The 24560-nt window shown below is 37.7% G+C and overlaps 1 protein-coding gene across 1 annotated transcript; it reads right to left on the bottom strand.

The window, feature by feature from the left end:
* Window positions 1-41: 41 nt before the first annotated feature.
* Window positions 42-22442, bottom strand: ggt5b (gamma-glutamyltransferase 5b). Its single transcript, XM_046861548.1, has 13 exons — window positions 22202-22442; window positions 9517-9644; window positions 7310-7408; window positions 5691-5886; window positions 5306-5466; window positions 5051-5088; window positions 4841-4949; window positions 4554-4684; window positions 4063-4244; window positions 3887-3978; window positions 3175-3287; window positions 2215-2325; window positions 42-1507 (listed from the first exon to the last, which is right to left on the bottom strand). The coding sequence occupies exons 1-13, from the start codon at window positions 22375-22377 to the stop codon at window positions 1361-1363; spliced, it is 1683 nt and encodes a 560-aa protein (XP_046717504.1). The 5' UTR covers window positions 22378-22442; the 3' UTR covers window positions 42-1360.
* Window positions 22443-24560: the final 2118 nt, after the last annotated feature.

The raw sequence follows: 24560 nt of genomic DNA, 5'->3' as shown, positions 1-24560 counted from the left end.
ACCGATTTTTTTTTTTTTACTAAATATGCATAAACCAATGCTGCAGTTTCAAAACATTTTATTACACATAAAAATGCACACATTTGTTTTTTAAATTTTTTGTTCCATATAGTGTTCCACAACACACACGTGTAAAGTACCTGCAGGAAGTGAAGTGATATATGATCGATGTATTAAAAGTTAAAAACCAAAAATAAAACAACCGCAATGTTCTGGTGCAACAAAGTTTATTTCTATTAGAAGTAAATGTTGATGCACTTCATGGGATTTAAGGTTCATATTTGGTCCAATGCATAAATATGAACCTGTCGTTTGGCTTTATATGTCCCGCTAGATACCAAAAAAAACCTGTACTTTTAATATAAAAACCAGTACAAAAACTAGTTCAACAATTATTCATTAAACAAATCAGTATTCAAACATTTATTTATATACACAATATATAAGGCTACATATAAAGTAGTGTAAAATAGGGTCATGTTTACAGTCGGTTAAAGCACAGTTTGCTCATTTGGCTCAGTTTGGTCATTTCTCTGCTCTGTGTACACTTTCGAGTGTTTATAGTGAACGGTTGTGCGGTGGAATTGGTCCCTGTGATGTTTCTATGCAAGACTTCATCAATAAGACCAATTTAATTGAAGTCGCTCTGATTAATATCCTACATGTCTTAGTGTAGAAATGTAGAGCTAAAACATATATTAATATATGTGTAAAATGTTCAAGGGTCCACAGTTTTCCCACATAAATCCTGTAGGATGCCTGCGGATATTTAATGCACACAACTCACGATCAGAGACTATTCGAGGAGGTCTGTAATTCCTAACTATATTCCTGCTGTTTGTGTTTGGCTTTCTTTCTCCAAAGGAGGCAAAGCCATCAGAGAATGAGGTGGATTTTGGTGTTGTACTGAAGCCAAGGTTCTGATTGTTTGTCCTCTGAACAGGAAGTTAAAACCACTTTCTGTAAAAAACAGTTTTCTGTTCTTCTGCCAAAACCTGGTAATTTAGTTATTTGAAGTTCTGTGAGCCAGTGTGTATTTTTTTCCCCAAAACCTCCCATACATTCATTTGAAATATGACTTTGCTGTTATAACCCCCTTCCAGCAAACATCCCCTACATAGAAGAACTTCCTGTTTACATTATATACAGTATAAATCAAACTGAGAACCAAGTTGACACTTATTATGAGTAAGAACCATGCAGTAATTGCATTTCCTCCTGGATTACTTTTGATAAATTTGGAATTTGTCCTGTATAATACAGACTTTGTGTGATCCAGATCCTCTGCTGTACAATGAAAGAGCTGAGAGTTATGATGTGAGTAGAGAAGAGTCTGGAGGGACCTGTTGCTCCAGTGTGATCAGAAACCTGATGCTTTTCCTCGTTTCCTGCTATCAGAGAAGGCAGTGATGCAGCCGCGCTCTTTCAGTACAGCATTCACAACGTTAAGAGATAAACTGTTATCGTGTACATCATGTCCGAAAGACCGCATGGCCTCCTTCATGGACTGTAAAAGAAAACAACACTCATGTCAAAAAATAGACGTTTCTGTCAGTGGAAATATAATGAACAAGCAGTTAAAAGTAATCATGTGAAAATTTATCAACAATCTTATAGTAACGTTTAGGGAACGTTCAGGAGCTGAATTCCTGTGTGGATTTATCTTCAGTGCTGTAAAGTATTGGAGTTCTTTGTTTTTGTACTTCAGTCATTTTTGACTACTTTAAAGTTTTACTGAGAAAAATATAAGCCACGTTTTACTACAACTTCACTACAACTTTAATATTAGAGGTCCACCAATAGCACCGATAGTTGATCGCAGGCACTATCAGCAAAAAAATAAAAAAATAAATAATAATTAAAAAAAAATTATATATATATATAATATAGTTTTTACTTATGAGTTTTTCCGGCTTATATCTAAATAAAAAAAGGTGTTGAGTGAATAATTATTTATAGCTGTTATAATGTAAGTAAGTACAAATATTTATAATATATAATATATAATATTTAATATATATAATATATAATAATAACAATAATAATATTTATATATATATTTATTTTATATTTATATATATATATATATATATATATTTGTAAGTACAAATAGAAGGCACATTTATATGTGTAGTAGTGTGGATAAGATTATGTGTTCAAATGAATATCAGTGCAGAAGATCAGTAGGAAAGTTTTTTCAGAAATCATATCTACCTTATCAAACCCCGGCTCAAACAGCACTGAATTAGTTGAGTTGACAAAAACAACTTTGTCTTCGATGGCGTCTTTCAGGTACATCTTAAACCACAGATTGTTCATTATTGCCTGTGGACAAAAAGTGAGACAAAAAAAGCAAATGTCAGTTTTCAGGAATATTCTGTGCAGTACACAGTCCCTGTGTTTAATGGAGTTTGAGAGATACGTGCATGTTCCTTTTGTTTCTATGCAATAAATATGGTCATGTTATACTATGTCCAGATGTTCCACTTTATTTTCATTGAAAATTCCTCCCTTTGCATGAAGAACAGCTTTGGCATCTGGACAGTTCGTTTCTCCAAACTGTGTCTCCAAAGACAAAAACTCTCCAAAGATGTTCTTCAACAGTTGGAGATTTTTGTTCATCTCAGAGCAGTTTAATAGGGTTTAGGTGCAGTGACTGGGCAGGTGGTTCCTGATGATCCGCTGTGGCAACCCCTAATGGGAAAAGCTGAAAGAAGAAGAAGAAGATTGGGCAGGTGGTTCCATGATAGATATCACTCCAGATGTGTGCTTCCAATGAGCCGCAGTCCAGACGGAACTGCACGGTGTTGAAGTTTGGAATGGGAGTATGGATTGTTCACTTTTAATTTCTGGAACCTTCCCTGCTCCAAAACAACCCCAAACCATTAAACTTCCACCTCCATGTGTGAGTGTGGGGGTGAGGGAGTCTGATCACATCTTCTCTCCTGTTCTCCTTCTTACACAAGTTCTTCTGTTGGAGATAAAAATGTCCCATTTGGACTCCAGAGAACTTTCTTCCACTCGTTGACTTTTACTGAGTTCTGATGTTTCCATACTTCTCAGACTCTGTAGATTTGAACTGTAATGGTGAAATCCTGTTGTTGTTTTTAGTACTGTAGGTAGATGATGTGTATCTCTGTGTACGTGTGTGTTGTTGTTTTATATCTGCTTTACCGTGGCCACGCCAGTAATGATCTGACTCCCTCCAGATCCTCCGATAACCAGAACTTTCTCTCTGTTCTTTGAGTGGATAATTACAGGTGACATGGAGGATGGTGGCTGTTCACCTACACAACACAGATTATCAACACACATTAATTACAGCTACAAATCAATAATACACACATTTGTGATTTCTTGAAATTTGTCTGATAGAATAAGTGAAAAATATTCATATTTATGGCATTTAGCAGACGCCATTATCCAGAGCGACTTACATTTATCTCATTTACATAGCTGAGCAATTGCAGGTTGAGGGCCATGCTCAGGGGCCCAGCAGTGGTAGCGTGGTGGTGCTGGGATTTAAACCCATGAACTTTCATGAACGTTTACAGTGGTCCCCCAGGACTCGTGGGGGTTACGTTCTAAGACCCCGGAGCGACTTACTTTATTTTATTCATAAAACTGAGCAGCTTTGGATTTATGGGCCTTTCTCAGGGGCCCAGGAGTCAAAGCTTGGTGTGTTGGGGATTCAAACTCAAAACCTTTTAATTCAAATATTTTAACCACTAAACTCCCACCACGCATAGGAAATAAAGCTGCAACCTTGTCTCACTGACGGAATGAGGGTATAAATAAAACAGTGGAACCAAAAAAGGGAAATAAAAGATCAGACAATGTGAAGATCTGATTTATCAGAACTATTATTGGTTCGGAACCCGTTTACCTGGAGACACAGAATCCACTCTTCCACAGAAATCCGCCAGCTCGTTGTTGAGTATGATCCCTGTTGTTGGAGAATAGAAAGCTGATCCAAAACTGATCCAACAAGAAAAGAAACTTGATTTAGTAAACAGAAACACACAGTATTTGATACACACTTTGTGTAGCTGCAGTGCTCACAAGTGATTGATGGTGCTGGTGACAGAAACGGCCGAGCCGTCACTTGCAAGCACAGAAACGTGCGTCGTCCCGAATCCATCGGGGGACCGGGTGACGTTGTAGAGATACGGCGGTTTTGTCTCAGTGCTGCTGATCATTGACCGGATCTGATCCACAAAGCCTGAGTTCATCAGATGTTGTGACTGTAACAGGAAATAAGCGAACAGAACAGAACAGTGATGAACAGAACAGTGATGAACAGAACAGAACAGAACCGAACAGAACAGAACAGAACTGTGATGAACAGAACAGAACAGAACAGAACAGAACAGAACAGAAGAGTGATGAACACCTGAATGAACAGATTAGACAGTTGAAAAGGGCTGAAATGTCCGAGTCCAGTTTAATGGACGTTCTCAGGGTGCTATCAGGTGTGTGTTAATACGTCTCTAAAACTCACTAAATTCTTGCACAAAATCTCAAAATTGATTATTTAATAGAAGAGTGTTTACGTTGTCTTGACTGTACTGGGGGTCTCTGATATTCTTCCTCTGTCCGTTCGCAAACTTTAGCGTTTCTATATACTTATGAAGCATCAGCTTCCTCTTCTCACCCATCACAGATGATGGAGAAGGTTCAAAACCTGCAGCACACACACACACACACACACACACACACACACACACACACACACACACACACATACAAAAAAAACTTTACATGATCTGTCATTTCTGTATTTATATATAAAACTATATTGTAATTGTATCTCATTTCTGGTTATTTTACTCAAACGAACCCTGCATAACACTGAGGATGAAGCTGAGGAGAGCGCCTCCAGATGGCGGGGGAGGGAAATGCATCGTAAAATCATCCAGTGGAACTGATAAAGTTTTACCCACTCTCACCTGAAAACACACAATATCACACATCACACACATCACACACATATCAAAGAATATAATACAACTGAAACACACCCAATCGAAAAAGATCAGTTTATTCTCACCTGAAAAGTCTCAAGATCCTCTGATGACAAATATCCACCTGAAAACATACACACACACACACACACACACACACACACACACACACACACACCTCCAAATGAGTTCATAGCAATGTTTGTCATATTATTCATCTGTATTCTGTTTGGTGTCATTTAAATGTTACTAAACACACACACACACACACACACACACACACACACACACACACACACACACACACACACAAACACACACACACAAATGCAGAAAAGTACCTGCTTCCTTAATGTCTGTTATTAAATCCTGGGCGATTGTGCCATTATAAAAAGCATCAGCTCCCTCTTTTGCAATTTTTTCCAGAGTATCTGCAAGTTTTGGGTATCGCAGTGTTTCCCCTGTTCTGAGAAGTGTTTTATTCTCATGGCAAAACACTTGACTACAAAAACAACACACAAAAAAAAACAACAATTCACTGCAGATTTGTCTGAATAAACGTTAAGGTACGGGGCAAGTCTGAAATCTAGGAGAAGCAGGACCGAGCAAAGGGAAGAAGAAGCAGGTTGGTGAACTAAAAATGTATTGGTGATGATTAAAGTGAGAAGCAGAAAAGTGGTGGAGCAACAAAATCAAAAGAACTACAAGAACTAGAAAAATCAGTACCACAACAATGTATTCTGCACCAGAGTAACGATTCGCTTGTCTTGAAAAACATAACCGAGGTACTCAGGAACAGGAAACCCGTCTCTGGCCAGTTTGATGACGGGCAGGAACAGTCGCTCCCATGAAAGTTTACCGAAAAGTTTGTGAGCACGTTCATAACCACGCAGCTCACCGGGAACTCCAATCCAAGCTGGACCTACACACACGCACACACACACACACACACACACACTACAAATGAATATCGGACAAGCACACAGGGTTCTGTTTTTGCCTGAATTTGGTTGAGGATCTCATGTATGGAGAATAAAACAGAACATATTTGAAATGAATTGCTTCTGTGGCTTTGGCTCGTTTTGGGAATGTGTTCTATATGTGTTATCAGATCTTGTGTGTTGATCAGATCTTGTGTGTTTGGATTAGACAGTGTTTGTGGCTGTTTTGGGTTTATTTAAATCGTCTACTGTTCTGGGTATCGGGTGTCCATGTAGATCTCAACCATGTGAAGTGCTGTAGTGTGCAGGTTTTCTCAGTGTTCTGCTCCATCAGATCAGGACTTTTACATTTCAGACCAAAACTATGACAATTGTGATTTAAATGCTTGATGTATCTGATGAAGATTCTCTTTTCTGCACTAATAACTTTATCGCTTTCCATTTATAAACATGGACCATCGTTTTTTTCCTGCCAGGAGTAAATTTACTGCATTTTACACACAACAGAACTAATGAAATTACATTCAATGTCATTTCAACAATGATTTAATTTGCTGAATTAATGCAAATCATGTCTGCACTGTGGCCTTTCAGCATCTAATTATTTATTTATACATTTTGTATTGATCCAAAATGTTTTTATACATTTTTCTTCTATATCTTTGTGTGATGTTCTGTACATTATGGCTGCGTATATACTGTATCTACATTATTACTCATGATAAGTTTATCCCTATGTAAATATATATGTACGCAAATATTTTTGTTTCTTATGTAACAAAATATAATGGATAAATGATGAGTTTCAGTTTGGTTTCATTTTTACTACCATGATTGGATTGTCTCTAATCATAGTGTTTGTATTGTCGTCTTTTTCAAATCATTTCAGTGTGCATTCAAGCTGACAAAGAATTTGTGTAAAACCTTCTAATCCATATCAGATCAATCACATGCTGCGATTTAAAGGGTTAAAAAATCAAGAAAAATCAGACGTTTTGTACAAAGGCGTTAATATGGCTAATAAAATACCGTATTTAAAAACATTTACGATCTGCACGCCTGATTCACCTTCACTAGTAATTAGCACTTATTATCAGCCTCATCTTAACCTCTCGGTGCTCGTTGTCTCCAGGGTGATAGTTTGGAAAAGTAAACTAACCCAAACTCTCTGATATTCACCCGAACTGGGCAGACTGGAAACCATGGAGGCACAACAACAGTTAAAATCAGAGAGATCACAATTTCTTCTTTTCTGATATTTAATGTGAACATTAACTGAATCTTTTGACTCTCTGTATTTCTGTATCTCCTGTTAGAGTGGATGGTGTGTGTGTGTATCACCAGTAGATCATCACACCTCTCAGTGAAATGATTAGATTAGTGATGGAAAGCAGATTCTCCTACCGATCTGACCCAATGTTATGGAAGTGGGGCATTTGTCCAGCAGGTTTGGTGGGAAACGTTTAGGAACTGTTTCTCTTGAGTTGATCACAGTCGTGTCACCTGAAAAAAGAAATCATTATCGTTATTGCTGTTATTATGTCTATTATTTTTGTTTGCACTGAAGCCACTTTAAGATCAACAGATGTTACGAAGTTCGAAAGGTAAATATGATCTCTAGTTGAAGTCTTCATCTCGCAAATAAATCATCTGCCCCCTTCTTTAGACACTCATTCTCCCTCTCAGACCTCAGAACGTCTGGCAGACATCTCGTCATAGATCGCTGCTCATCCGTGGAAATCTAATCCTAGCAAAACCAAATAGCTGTTCATCTAACAGGTGAATTATCCCCCCATCAGGATCTTGTGATACTCCTAGAGAAACACTATGATCTCATTCTTGATCTTATTTATCATGGACAATCATTTCCATGCACATTTGATACGGTGACATCATGCTCATTTTTTACTTTACCCTGTCAGAAGGATTCATCCATTTACAGTATATCCACACATGCACATAAAACTCAGGCAGTTGAACATCTGGCAGCTCTGAACCTCTAAAACTTATCCAGAATGCAGCTGCCTTGTGACTTGTTTTCACCCTTCAGACTCACATCCACGGGCTTCCTGTAGCTTTTTGCATTGGATTTAAAGCATTGATGCTTATCTACAAGGACATAAGCAGATCCACACTTATCACATCCTGTACTGCACAATGTTTCCTCTGATCCTTTGGCATTGTTCTCTTCTGGAACCTACTTAATTGTACATAAAATGTACATAATTATTCTATATTGCCGCCGCAGCCAAGCCATTACACTGAGAGTATTCATTAGTGATGTGCGTCTCCATGACTGAGGCCGATGCGATTCACATCTCGATGCAGAGCCGACGATACTATACATAAAGATTCATATGAAGCAGCTGCCGATTCGATGCGATACGATTCCCCTCTATTACCATGCAGTAGGGATTCGTTTTCCATTCGATTCCACACAATACGATTCAGTGGAAAAAATCTGATGCACTGCAATTTAATATGGTACAGAAATTTCACTTTTATTTCTTCGGTTCGAACAGAAATCATAAATTTACTTAAGTGCCTTCTGATTTCTGACGCATGGCCCTTTCACAAAAAAAAATAGATTAACTAAAATATGTTAATTTCATGTTGTGTCTGCCGGAAGTTACAGCTCTGCCTCTGCCATGTTAATCTGTATTTTACGTGACTCTCAGGACACGCCTCCTCTCCGTAGTGCTGCATATTCAGAGAACGCGCTCGAGATACAGTTTAGCGACGAGAAATCAATCTACATTTAAAATATTGCTCACAAATTATTGGTCACTTTCTAAATAATAAAATCTAGCGCATCTACTAATAATTATATAGAAATGAAAAAATTTTTTACGGCGCATATTAATTAATTAATTAATTAATTAATAAAATTTTAAAAAATGCATTACGATACAAATGCTAATTTGCACCAATGAACATTTCTTTAATTGATGCATCAAATCATTAATGTTTACGTCGATCCGTCCTTAATATTCATTACAGAGATCCTGCCATTGGCTCTTGATAATTGTGTCTACCAAATGACCAAACTACTGTAAAATACTAACTATAGTAAAGTAGCAGAGTAAAAAATACGCAATATTTGATTGCACATATTTGCGTGCAATAACTGCGTCATGTCTGTGAGCTACTGGCATCAATAAACAGTAACATCCTTATTGTGTTGATGTGTTTCTGAGCTTCTGATTGAGTTCACCAGACTGAAACCTTCAACATTTCTCCCTGATGAGGTCTTGTTTTGGATATATGGAGTAAAATGTGACTGGTTCTTATTAATTTATAAGTCTGCTGTAACAGTTATAACAGTTGTTATATCCAGCATCATTTTTGTGTCTCCTGTTTTTTTGTCTTTTTTAAAGTGGGCCGAAAAACAGTAACAGCTCCTGCACAGGGTCAATAACACAGGAAACACAATACTGTCAGAGTGACATTAACTGTTTCCCCCCACTTTCCCTTCACCCGAGTACGTTTCTGAGCAGTTAACCGAAAGGGTGAGTCTGAAATCAGCCTTAAAGACAACATTGTTGGTGCTCGTTAGGACTAAACCATACAGGTGACATGAATGAGAGTGAACTGAAGACAGTTCCACATACCGTCTTTACTCATGATAGTGAAGATGGAGCCGCCTCCGATTCCCATGCTCTGAGGATTAATTAGTGATGTACACAGCAGCGCAGAAATCACGGCGTCTACTGCCGAGCCGCCTTCTAACAGAATATCCCTTTAAACAAACACAAACATCATTTAAACGATTAGTGTCCATCACAGTATCTGCTTACAACCTTCCATTGTCTTCCCATTTCATAACAAATCACTGAGCTTCAATTACACTTATATTCCAGCATTTCCAGAGCAGCATGGCACTAAAATACACACATTTCTGTGGTTAGTTTGTGTAATTTGTGTATATTTGGGCCTTAAACATAAACTATTCAATGGCTGAGTCTTTTAAATTGGCTAGACAGCAACTCATCATGGATTCTTTTGTCAATTATATATATATATATATATATATATATATATATTAAAAAAAGCCATCCTTAGGACATCATGGATCACCTACACTTTATTTATCATCCATTATGGGGAAATAGAAGCTCAGTGGTTACGGCTCTGTTTTATCGATCACACTGTTGTGGGTTCAAACCCCGATTTCGTCAAACGGCCGCTCTTTCTAACATCACTGGGATATGCGAAGAAATAATTTTAATTTACTTTAAATTTTACTTCATTAATTACACACACACACACACACACACACACACACACACACACACACACACACACACACACACACACACACACACAAACCGACCAGCCTGACCATTAAGGATAAGAATCACCAGCGTTAGCGAGAAAGGAAACACTGATAATAACAATAGAACAAGAATTCGAGTCTCAGCGGTCGTCTAAAAGCTAAAAGAGGTCACTCTTTTAAACAAAACACATTTTTGACAGAGATAAAAAAAAAAAACGGTTTCAGACAGGAACTAATGTGGACATAAAAACAACTGCTGGAAAAAAAGGGATTGGAATCAAAACAATGAGATATGATTTGAAGTAAAAATGACTAGAACGAGCAATACCAGGATTTCACCATTACAACTCCTCCACAGTCTTTTATGGATTTTAAAACACACACAAGTTCTTTATGTTTCTGTACAAAAAACTCAGTAAAACACAAAACACACAATGTGACAGTGAATGAAGTTCTGTGGAATCCAAATGTGAGATTTGTGTCTCTAACAGAAGAACTTGTGTAAGATGGAGAACAGGAGAGAAGATGTGATCCAGTTCATCTCAGTTCAGTAGTATTTAGGTGCAGTGACTGATCACAAGAAAGAAATCTCCAACTAGTGAAGAACTAAAGAAAATGCACCATTATTAATATTAATATTAATAAATAAACTCACTTTTCTTCTTGCCTTTCAGCACCACACACACTCTGCAGAATTACTGCCATATATTTACTCCACATTCTGATATTCTCTCTTTTTTTAATTAAATCCTATTTTATATTTTTATTTCACTGCATTTATATTCTATTTTGTTATTTTCTAAATTCTTATATAGTTTATGGGACCCGTCGTAATGCTTTATGTAAATGTAGATTTATTACAATGAACTGGACTTTGTTATTTGTTGCATTTTTTTTTTTTTTTAAAGCTACATTTTTTATAACTTTAAAAAAATATCTTAAATTAAAACTTTGAACAGAATATAAGGTACAATCAGCAATCAGTATTTTAATGTAAGAATGAATCCTCTCGCCAAAACACCAGTAGTGACATTACTGTGATAGTATTGTTCCAGCCATCATGGAATCTATCATCAGGGTTGTGGTGGATCTCAGTGCAGGAGCATTGAGCATGTCCATCACACAGCACTGAACTATTTCACATTTACAGGCAATTCATGGTTGTCAATCCAACTACCAGCACGTCTTCAGGAGGAGTGAACAATACTTGTAGTGACAAATGGAGAACATGTGAAACTCCTCAGACTGTAAACTGATCTTAGGTTCATGCAGTGACCTCGGAGATGTGAAAGAGCAACACTGCTAAGATACACAACCGTGCGGCTCCATTAGCAAACTAAACAATTCAACACAGCTTTTTAAAACAGAATGGGAGAAGATTAGATGATATCTACCTATAACAGCATGTTCATATTTCTAAACAATGAGACACCAAATCTTTTGGGACACTTGAGTTTTACAGTCATATGTGGTTATTTGAAGATGGAGACAAACATCTTTAGAGGCAGGAGCATGAGATTTTCCTTTCACTACAAAATACGTTTCAGCATGATGATGCCTCTGTGCAGCTCCATGAAGATCTGCTTTCCATCGGTTAAAAGATGTGGAAGATCTCCTGTTACAGAGCTCCGAACCTATGAGCAAAAATCTCCATAAAGTCTAGTGGAACATCTTCCCAGAAGAGTGGAGGATATAATAACAGCAAATGTGGATTAATGTGTAATGGGATGTTCAAAAAGAAGCCCAAAAGAAGCGTCCAATCTAATGATCAGGTGTCCACAAACTTTTGCTCATATAGTGTTTAATATAGAATCTATTACACAGATTTCTTTTCCTTTACTGTTTTGTAGAATCTTCTCAGTTGAATAAGACGCCTTAGTCGGAGTAAACAAGTCAACTAGGACACAGAAACATGGTTTAGTTGAAAAGTGAGAAGGACCTTAAAGACATTAGAAACAAAGGAGCATACAGGAAGTGAATGGGGGGAAAACACACTCTGGCTGAGGACAGTGTGGTGTCAAATCTCACGAAATGTTTCATTAGGAATGCAAAAAAACTATTTTATCTAAGAGCGACGGATTTCTCAGTAACTAAATAGCGTTATTGTATACGAGTGAAATAGGACATCGGATTAAAAAAAAACACATTTTCTAACTAGTTATCTGGCCAGTTCTCCAGTTTACTCTAGAACAAGGATCAAAACAAGAAAACGTCTGAAATAAAAGCTCTATATAGTTCTCTATTATTGTAATTATCATCTAATCATTGGGTTATTTGGTGCAGCTGGTCACATGATTATCTTTGCATGTTTTTGCTCTTGAAAACACTGGTCATTCAAATCCTTTATAACACGAGAATCCTTTCTGAGAATCATCTTGGTAAGTAAACCTGAAACCGCTGGCCTCAGGCCTGTGATTCATCCTAATCCTGGTCATCTTTTTACTCCTGTATTCTGGACTAATGATGGTGTTGTAGACTGTGCTTTCAGTCTAGACCTTTAATTATTTAAAAACATTTGGTGAATCATGAAACTAAAAATACAACAAAGGACACTCAGAACTGTTCATCAGCTAAAATCCTGTATCAGACACGTATGGGTTCAGAAACCGGTCTCCTCAGTTCCCAGATGTATATGGACAGAAGATGTGGTGGTAAACACGGCCCTGTACCAACTTTTTTGAGACGTGTTGCAGCCATTAAATACTAAATGATCTTATTTAATTCATTAAAATGGGGCATATTCTCAGTTTAAACATTCACTATGTTTTTTGTTGTGAATAGAATATTGATTTATGAGATTTGTAAATCATTACATTCTGCTTTTATTTACATTTTACACAGCGTCCCAACTTTTATGGTTATTTAGTTCGGTTATTAAGCTCTGTTCAGTTCTACACACCAGATCACAATCACAAGTGAACTGCTCTCTCGCACCGTCACTGATCTGCTCTCTCCTGTTGTTTCATCTCTTTTTGATATCTTCAGAATAAATTCTCTGTATGATGTTTGCTGCGAGCTTCTCTTCCGTCTTGCAATAAATAATATAAACTCTGATTTGAGATTAGACTGGAAGATCATTTCTGACAACTGATAGCAATAAGAAGGAGGAAGGTAATAGAATGCAGTTTAGGTTACACTTCATCCACCAACTTGACGCCATTAGTCCTTCTTTTTACTTCTTTATCTTGATATTGCAACTCGCATAAAAGACCATAAGCGGATAATTTTTTCATGTATCACGGCTGCAGGTCTGCAATAATGATGACAATTTTAGGCTGAAACTATAAAGAGAGGGTAAGAGTTCCTTTTACAGAAATAAAGATAAAGATTAAGTAAGTAAAATGCAACACACACACACACACACACACACACACACACACAAACACACACACCTGCATTGCTAGATAGTTCCAGGTGTACTATTACACTGTTTGTCATAATAGAGCAGGGCAAGTCTGATCTGGTGACACACTGATATGTAACAGGGGTCACAGACACAGGCACACACACACACACACACACACACACACACACACACACACACACACACACACACACACAGTATAAATGTCAGTAACATAAATGTACCTAATATTCCACTCTACATGTTTTAATTCGACACAGAATAAATGACTAATAGGAATGTTTTTTAATGTTTGATATTCCTGCCTTCAGGTTCTGCATGATAAAACATGACATTTTCTCCTAAATTGACTCACACACACACACACACACACACACACACACACACACACACACACACACACACACATTCACAAAAGCTGAGCTCAGAACTGATGGCTGCTGTCCAGTGGTTTAAATCCAGTGCTGGCCATGAATAATAAAAAAAATCCAAAAATACAAGTAGAAGCATATCCTGAAAAAGAACGCATGAAGACCATGTTCAGACACATTTAGTTCCTGAAGTGTAAAGTGAAACTTTAGAAAGATATGAAGAAAATACACTAAAATGAAGTGCACCTTTCGTACTGCTGGTACTCAAAAGAAAACTGTGTATTTAGAAACGCTATGAGGAAGCATCTGAATGTAAAGTGGAGAAAAGCATGTCATGATCAGGTTATTAACTGTTTATCCATCCTGGAGAAACGACATAATTAATCCTCATGTATGAAAATATCTAAAAATATCATTGCAGCAGGTCAGAGCCAATGCCCCTCTGCCCTCATTGGATCTGGTGCCCCTCTTACCAACCCTCCAACAGCTCAAAGGGTTTTGTTGCCACATTACAGTCAGTAGTTGATCTACTGAATTAGTCACTTAATAGTTTTTGTTTCTAAAAATGTTCACAACTAATACAAAATATTCACATTCTTAGAAATAGTGTGTAAATGTGAATCATAGATGATGACGTCATCAATATTCACTATATTGCCAAAAGTTTGCAGACACCTGGTCATAAGTTTGGTATGTAATTTTTGAGCATCGCAATCCACATTTATTCCCAATTTAATCTTATAATTGCTCCTCGCTTGTGTAGATTGTGGAGATTCATTCATCCACATGGGTGTTAGTAAAGTCAGGCACTGGAGGTCTGGGGTGCAGTCAGGGTTCACATTCATCATGTTTGATACACACATATGGCTAAAAAAGTCAGGTGTCCCAACACTTTTGTTTGTATAGTATATATTTCAGGACGTTTCAGTAAGAAATAAAACAGGTTTTACTGTAAAGGAGCAGGTACGTTTCAAAATGTAAAGTTTCTGTTTGTATCAGCAATGTGTAACTGTGATGGTCTATCGAAACATCTACAATAAAGTCTGAAATGATTTCGAAATCACCTTCCGAGCAGTGACAGTCACCCCTGACAAACCTCTCCATCAACCCTCTAAACAAAACAGCACAGATTACTGAGAGAAGTAAATAACCCATAGACTCCCAGTGATCTGGAACAAACTGCAATCTGGTTGGAACTTGAGAAAATACTCCAGGGGCGAAATGGACGCATGACAATTAAATGTGTACACTTATACAGGTATTTAGCACCTCTGGGGGTTATCGAGCATTCGCAAATCCATGCCAGAACTCATTAAAATGGTTTTAACACAGCAGTTGTGGCTGTAAGTCTGAGGTTCTGTGCACTCTGGATAAAGAGACGGATTAAAGAAGCTTTACTGTCCTCTTATTAGCTTCATGTAACTTCTCTACCCTGGACATGTCTTAGTGATTATTTAGGGTCATGGATTTTGAAGATTGTTCTTTAAATTTAAACCATATAACATCATTTAACAAAATATTGTAAAAATTATGTAAAATATAAATTAAATCCTTTCTATTACCACCAGTGACGGACAGTAAAGAAATAAATGTAATTCGTTCCTGTACTTTAGTAGTTTTTCATGTATCTGTACTTAATTGAAGTATTTCTATTTGGGGAAATTTCAACTTTAACTTCATAAAAGAGACCTGGAAAATCAGCCAAACTAATTAGTTATGTGGCAAACGCAATTCCGTGAGAAACCGGGGCGCCAGATACGAACCTCAGTAAAGCGCGGAATTACTGTATCTCATTTTTTACTCAACTACATTCCGCTAAATCAGTCGGTCCTTTTTATATTTGTGCATCTGCTCGGTATTATAGTATGTTGTTTATCATGATGTGTGTAGCAACAAAACAATTTCAACCCACTGTAATCGTCCAGTTGGATTAAAGTAAACAGCACTTATGGATTTGGTTCCCTTTAATTAAAGTGATGTCATGAATGTTTTCAGTGTTTGTACTGAATAATCCTGAGCTGAGGTCAGTGAGGAGAATCTCCAGTGCAGCTTAAAAGACTCATTAAAAACACATATAAGGATATAATAAAGATACAACAAGGATATAGATTATTAATTCGCCAAGGAGTTTATGGTTCTTGGTTTTGAGAGTTTGATAAATTGTGCACAATGACATTTAATTTAATAAATGCATTTAAGGTGATATTTAGACATGAAATGGAGCTCAGAAATGTCTCCAAATTTGTGGACTGCTCTGAGAACATGTTTCACTCGTCTAGTGACGGTAGCTGAAGCACAGAGGAGCTTCTCAAAGCTGAAACTAATCATGGGGAGATGTTGGGTCATGGTGTGGTTCACCCAGAGCTTCATTCAAGCTAAAACCGCCATCGCCGCTCGGTGTATCTACTGATCACCAGCATACAGTTCAGAGTCAATTCAACACCAAACAGAATATTAAGAGGAATAAATGATGAAAGAATCTCCTGACTCGAACTCACCACAACACACATGGACTTATTTACATGAAGTCATTAAAGAAAAAGGTTTTGGGCGCATTATCATTTTAATAGAAATCAATCAGTGTTTGTTTGGTTTGTGTGCTGAGAGTCACATTCGAGTCTTTTCACAGAAACTGAGGTGATTAAGAAAAGAGTCTTTAACAAAATTACATTATAGTTATAATAAATCTGAGTACTTTGGATACTTAAGTACATGTGAAGGCAAAAAAGTGTCAGTTTTACTCAAGTGAAAGTTTAAAGGTTTTTACTTTTACTGGACTCATATTTCACCGACTGCATCTCGACTTTTACTCAACTACATGACTCGTTCACATCCTCCGCTGGTATTTTGCAAAACTTCTGTAAATTTATCTTGTTTCGTATCGGCCCTGGAGGAATGTTCTTTTGTTTTACGGTGTACTGGACTGTGTAGGGCTGCAAATACGAGGGAGAATAAAGTATTACTGTGGTATGTGCAAATGTCTTTACACTTTTCCAGTTCTGACGTCTCTAAATGTATAAACTCTTAAAAACAAGAAAAAAATTTAGTATAATTAAGTCCAAAATATCACAAAGTAATTGTAGAAGAACCAGCAGGAATGTTTATCTTAATCAAATGGTGTTCCAAAAAATATTCAAAGAGGTGGTCACTTTCGCATGAATCTGTAGAATAAAGTTAGTTCATGATAAGAAATGAAGATGCTGATAGAGGAGAAAAGTATTTGTTTTTGGGGTAAAGGTCTAACTCATACACACTATACTAACGTACAGGAAGACCTTAAATCACCTGTACCAAATATAGTCCCAGCTACCATAAAGTGTCCAGACGCCATGAAACGGATTTCTTTTTGTAGTCAATGTTCAGAGACAGAGTTTCTATTATGATGATGATAATGATTATTATTATTATTATTAAAAGAAAATAGTTACAGGGACTGTGAAAAACTAAATAAATAAAATCAGACAAAAAAAACCGTCTGCTCAAGGCATGAAGATTTCAGGATTAACATCATGTCAAGCTTCATGCTGGCAAGATAAATGTTTTGGAAGCCTTTGTAGGTGAGAGGTAAAAGTTCAGAACCTTTCCAACTTTTGTGTTTGTGTATTTACAATGTAAAGTGAAAACAAGATGCGAGAGAAACTTGGACCAAGATCAAGAAATCAAAATGTTTTAAACTGCCACCATATTGAGGAAATAAACAAAGTATGGATGAATGAAAGGTGATGAAAGTGGTGACCTGTGGAAGGAGACTTTACAGTGGGCTTATTGTTCTTTTACTTATCTGGAAAAACAGAAGGAATGTAGAGAAAGCATAATTGAGTTCGATTGGATTGGCTGTAAGATGAGAATGTGATAAACTAACCCCAATAAAGCCCAAACAGCTTCGAGCATGTCTTTTCAGACTCTTAAATAAACAATGAAAAGCAAATAATGTGCAGAACATCTCCCCATGTGGTGTCAATCAATCACGTTTGCTGTCATCTTGTAATGTTTCTTATTTATTTTTATATTGTAGATAATAGAAAAGGCACGATGAAGCATGCTCATTGTCCTGGTTTTATAGTTGAAGAGCAGGCGAGCTGCATTCCTGAATCATACTGCCTCAGACAAATATGATGCTACAGGGTGAGGATAAAGGACAAAACAACAGGGGGAAATTAATGAGGAGGGCAGACAAACGTCATATATGAAGAAACCGAAGCAGCAGAAACAACAAAGCGTCAAGCATCTCTTCCCACTGACATTCAGAAACTTCCAGTATAATAATAAAAGGGTAATGAAGGGAACTGGAGAATGAATGCAGTGGTGAAGAAATCTTTGACAACCCAAAACTGCCTGCTTGGATGTTCATTCATTGTTTTTGTAATTCATTGTGACAGTGTAATTGGCTGGAGAAGGGCTGTGAGGAGCAGCTGATTTGCTTTTGTTTGTAATAAAACCAGTAAGGGAACGCCCTGAAAGCTTTGCCTTTGACATTACTGAGTTTTAATCAAACAATATTAAACCACCATTTTGTCCATGGTGATGTAACAGAAGTAAGTAACAGTTTTTTTTTTTGGTCTCTAGAGCACTGTTTGGACACGATGAAAGAATTCAGGAAGGTCAAATAGAATAAAGTGCCATCAGCATTGGCAAATGCCTAACTATGTACTAAAAGCAGGACAAGGCAAAATTGATCACACCACATCCCTGGCTCTACTTTCCCACAAGTACCTTGAGCACTGTGTTGAAGGGACCTGCACTGAGCTGGTGGAAGGCAGAGAGAATCAAAATCCATAATTGGAGGACGTTCAACAAGGCCTTTATGTCAGCTTTCATTTCAGATGACTACCTGGCAGAAGTTAAAACAAGCCGGGTCAGAAGTTGAGTGATTTTGCCTCTGCTTACCGTGCCCTCTGCTTTTAATAAAAGGCAGACATCACTTAGTTGCTGAGCTGCATCCTAAACAACATCAACCACAAGGTTGCAGGATGCCTAGGAGGGACAGTTACTACTGTTGAACAACTTGTCGAAAAAACTGTATAAGATCTAAGGACAGCTGGGTGGTGCTGGGGTTTGGGAAGCTGGGGATGTGCTGGGATTTGACCTCATGTCCTTTTGATTAGAAATCCAGCATCTTAACCATTGTGTCACTTTCCACCAATTGTTATCCCACTAATCATACAGTCTGAGTAACAGTGAAATCTGTTTGAGAATTTGAACACAAGTCTGAACACCTCAACACCAAATCCATGTTAGACGCCAGCATGTCTTGGCTGTTCAGGAATCTTTGCAGTGAAGGGCATTTGAGAACATATTATATTAAGTAAACATACTCATCCCTGTTCATATGCACTTTTAACGGATTAACATTGAAATAGACATTTCCACTTTCACTTCCACCTGCTGGTGTGGTCTGTTTATTTAAAAGTCAACCACAGAGCATGTTATAAGCTTTACCTTTTAGAACATACGTTACAAAATACTAAATATGTGATTTATGAGAGTACAAGTGGAAGACGGCATTCACCACCTCTGGACACTCTAAGTACTGCATGATGCTGTTTGGGTTTCCTTTTGGATCATAGTTTTTTAAGAATCTGGTTAATTATGTACTGCCAAAGATATTGGGAAAGTACATCGTATCCGACACAGAAAATATTCTGAGCCTGACGAAGACACCAAATCCAGAATGTGTCTCAACTCCTGGCTAGTCCCTGTTAAGGAGTTCAGTTGTTTTTCAAGCTTTGGCAATTTATAGCAATGCTTTATTATGAACCCTGATCAAAACATGTACTAGAATGATGTTGAAATCTCATCAGGTATGCTGGATTCTGTCCTTATCCACCGGATCCAACAACACCTACAGTACAGTTCCCACTTATAAACTAATAGCACTTTTGGAGAGCTTTGTAGAAGCTCTGGGACAATGTTCATCGACAGGGGGGTTGAGGAGTAGAGAATCCCAACTTCTCCTGCTACAGTAACTACACTAAGACCATAAGATATTAGTCACACCTAGCCATAGACCTCATGTCTGATCTTCACGTTATCATAGGACAAAACTCTTATCTTGGTTGCCCTACACTGCTCTAACACCAGCATGTCTAATTTTCAGACCATATTGCATCCTGTGAACAATGTGAGGAAAACCGCCTGCACTCATCCTGAAAAAATCTGCTTGACTATGCACAAACATATCTCGAAGTAGTGCTTCATTCCAACCACTATGTTTCATAGTTACTACTATGCTTCCAGAGGTGCATGATGATTAGTATCAAGCCCCTGCTGCTCCATTAAATTGACTCATTGCAGTTTGCATATCATTCAAACCACTTTACAGACAGCACAGTTTCCACTACCCTCCATCTGCCAAAAAAGACACGTATGTAATAATGCTGTTCACAGACTTGACCTCAGAAATTCAACACCATCATTTCTCAGCACCAGATTGGGACGCTGAGCCTGTTAGGCATGAGAACCTCCATCTGCATATAGATCCTGGACTTCTTGACTGGAAGACAATCCTGATTGAGAAAAGTGTGTAAGTTGGGTAAGAGCCACATGGAGATTGGTGGAATCTGCAGAGCGTTTAGTAAGTTATACTACAGCGAGTTCAGTGAGAGAAGATCAGTCATGAGGTCCAGGTGTAACCACGCTGTTTAATTTAACTGGGTACAGTTCCAGGTGTATATGGTTGAAATTAACCTCAAAACACTCAAGCAGACTTGAAAGAATAAGAATAATCTTCTCTTGGCTTTGCGATTTAGATTTTTAATGCTCAAGTTTGGCAGAGACACCATTGTCATTGTTTTGTAGAAAATTGCAACAGATGTTTAGTTGTTTCAAAAGAGCAACTTTTTTTCCCAATCACATCTTCTTTCTTTAAAGCTCTTTTGTGGGAGCAGTCTATTGTGTTTTCAACATCATCATAACATCAAGTCTTTGGCTGCTGCACTGCTTTTTTTTCCGAACACATTTTCTTTTCCTTTATATACACTATATCCTGCATGTGAAGCCCTAAAATGAGCTGATACCCTATTCAGGATGTCTCCCCACCTCATACCCATTGTTTATTGAATAGACTCTGGATTCACTTCCACTTTGACTAGGATAAAGTAGTGGCTGAAGATAATTGAATATAATGTACAATCGCCTCAGGGTCCTTAACCACATTATCAAAGAAATTGGAAAATCCCTACCATTTATATCATTAGTTTTGGTTTCACATAAGATGTTCATCACTTTCCTGCTATTATTGTACTTTTATATTATTTTTTACTCAGATCTACCAAGCTGCCACTGGTGAGCCCATGAGCAATGCCCTTAACCCTTAACTGCTCAGTTCTATAAATGGGATAATTGTAAGTTTCTCTGGATAAGAGCTTCTGCAAAATACCATAAATGTAAAAGTAAATATTTGCTGTTCTCTCAGTAGCTGGTGCTGAACAGAGCCGCATGAAAACAAGCATACGTTTACTGCTTACCATTTAAATCAACTCTGGTTCATGTTGACATGATACAAGACATCGAAGTGAACGCAAAATTTAAAGCAAAAATCATTGGCTTATTTATGGAGATACAATCAGAAATGATCAAAATAAGAGATTAAATTGTTCAAGCTATGAAAAATATTAAACAATTGGTTTTGCTTTATATTCCAGACAATAAGTGTTTATTCTAAAGTTCAATCTGTTCAAAAATAAACATCTCGAGTATGGAGATATCACGTGTTGATTTCTCTCCAGCTCGCTGTGTGGACTGAACTCTGCTGTTCAACTAATCAACTTCAATTCAGCTCAACTTTTATTGACTTGAACTGAGGATTGTGATGCAGAGAAATATGGAAAGAAAAATGTATTTCCGAAAATATATGACCTATTCAACTCTTAAATTAATTATTTAAATATGTGGGTTTTTTATGTGGTGAGATTATTAATAATTTGTGTTATTGAATTTTTGACTTGAAACGATCAAAGGCCAGTAAAAGCTTCATTAAATATTTAATACACTTATCATAAAACAAATAAAGACATAACGTCATCACCCCGAGAATTCCTTAAAAGCCACGGGTGGTCCCCAAACCCCACTCTGAGAGCCACTGCGCAATTATTCCAAAACTACAACAAAACAATAATAAATAATAAATACTAGCTGTGAAATCAAACACCCCACTATACCAAACCACTGATACACGACGCGCAGGGTTTATGCGCCCGGAATCCGGAGTGCGCGGAACCGAACCCTTTCTTTTTGCGCATTCTGGTTCCCCTCGAGCTCAATGGTCAGCTGTCTCTGTCCGTTACCTGCCAATGTTGGAGCACGTGAGGGAATCGGCGGCGACGGCGAAGTTCGTGAACCCCGAGTCCCCGCACTTGTTCATCTGCACGAGCAGCAGCGCGCACACGCAGACCAGTGCCGCCGCGCACCCGAGCGCCACGCACACGACGCACGCGAGTCTAGTCTTCGTCCTCTTCGCCATCACGAGCTGCAGTAAGAGTGGAGACGACCGAAATGTGGGAGTCGTTGAGAGGGAAAGAGAGAAGGAGAGAGAGAGAGAGAGAGAGAGAGAGAGAGGTATAAGCCTCTCCCCTCCTCACCAGATTAGCGCATGGAGCAAACTATTGATGGTGCGCGAGACTGCGCTGCAAAATTGGTACTCTCGGATAATTGGCATTAAAATCTCGAGGAAAAGCACGCGCGGAATTAGCATTTACATGCAACCAGATCAATAGTTTACTTCTGGTAAAATGCAAAAGGAAACATTGGCCCTAATCTACAGGTTATAAGAGGATCATAATGCGTCACAGCCTAATCTTGTTTAAAAGACTAACTCTGTAGATGAAGATCATTACACTGTTGTAGACCATGAGGTGTGTTATGGGTAAATAAAATATTATATCATCATGCTTACAGATTTTTTCAGTGATCTGTTTCACCTGAAAAGACTTGCAAAGTGTGTTTGAGTTCCATAAGACGTGCACTGATTGTGTAGGGTAGTGAATAGTGAATATATTCATATCATGTTGAATGAATGAGTGAATAAAAAGTTGTGCATGAAAATCACAGACATTTTGCTTGCAGGGTTTTATTGCATTAATTCATTTTACTTCAGTGGTGGGAAGTAATGAACTACAAATACTTCATTATTGTACTGAAGTCGATTTTTGATATATTTTATATCAGTTTTCATGCAAACCAGCCTCGTTTAGTTTTAATCTATTTGGTGACATCATCAATGCTGGATACATTCATTAGGTAACAATTTTAAAGGATTTTGTAATAATATATTAATATGGTTCAGCTACCAGCATGACACTACAACAGGCTGCTAATTTTTACTTAAGTACATGTCAATACCCAAACTTCTTTACTTCAGTACTCAGAACTTTAACTTCCACCAGAGTCTTTTTAAAGTATCTGTACGTCCGATTGAGTGAAGGATGTGTTTACTTTTGCCATCTCTGTTTTACTTCATCAGCTGAAAGCATGAACAAGTGTTGATTAGAATCAGATAAAACAACTAAGAAACAAATGTTGCTGAAAAGAAGTGGAGTTTACGTGGTGACATTCCCATAAGCTGTTTAAAACAGGTAGCTACTGTAGACCCACAACATGCCCACAGACCACTCAGTGCTTGGATGTGGGTTACGGTTGGTACCATTCCCACAGTAAACCCACACATTTCAACAGACAGACATGTTTGCTGGGTCTCCCTGTGTCTCTATGGTTATCTTCTGCTTTCCCTAGTTTCTTTTCTGTTTCCAGAAACATGCCAGTACATCGATTAGGTGTAAGCAAGTTCATTAAAGGTGTGTGTGTGTGTGTGTGTTTGTGTGTGCAGAATGTATTCCCACCTCAATTTCAGTTTTCCCAAGACAAGCTCCGGATCCTCCACAGTCCTGATCAGGATTAGGCGAAATCCTTCCTATAAATTGATACAGCAGGTGTTTTCTTCCCCTAATATTCCCTGGAACTTGATTCCATCTTGTCCGTGTTTCATCATATGAGCAATGAAGTCATTTTGTATGCTATCACATCAATCAGAAACGTTTTTTTTACCAGCATTTTCTATTTATCTGTAACTGAGATTCATTATGATAAGAAGTTCCTTCATATCGCACACATCAAACAGCAAAGCGGTGAATCAGGTTAGTGTATAATCTCTTTCTCTCACTTTCTTTCTCACTCAGAATCACTCTTACCAGTATTCTCTCAACAGTCTGTTTTCGTTTCGGGTTTTTTTTCTCTTCTACACAGAGCCAGGAAGTTAGAAACAGACTTTCTGTGCCTTTCTTTGTCTTACTGTCGGAGATTTTCGCACCGAGCACTGCAAGCTGGAGGTGAGCTGAGTGCATAGCAGCCTGTTGGTGTTGTGTTGGCGTGTGTTAGGTTTACTTTGGAACATGCGTTTTTATTTCGGTTTACTTTCGTAATTAAAAAAATTGAGCCAACCATTTGCTTGTTAAATTTTGTTCGGTGTGTATATACTATATACTGTGTAAACCTTTTGTGACTAAAGCTGACTCTGAGAAATGCACAAGAATTCCAATGTTCTTCCAATGTCCAATGTTCTTCATTGACAATATACAGGAAAACTTGCAATACCACAATTATCGATCCTCTTCCATTGCGTTTGTGTTCTTGAATATCCGAGTTATTGTT

The sequence above is a fragment of the Silurus meridionalis genome, chromosome 11 (assembly GCF_014805685.1).
Source record: "Silurus meridionalis isolate SWU-2019-XX chromosome 11, ASM1480568v1, whole genome shotgun sequence".
Taxonomy (NCBI): domain Eukaryota; kingdom Metazoa; phylum Chordata; class Actinopteri; order Siluriformes; family Siluridae; genus Silurus; species Silurus meridionalis.
Note: the sequence above shows the minus strand (reverse complement) of the source record. Positions and strands in the feature narration are given on the sequence as shown.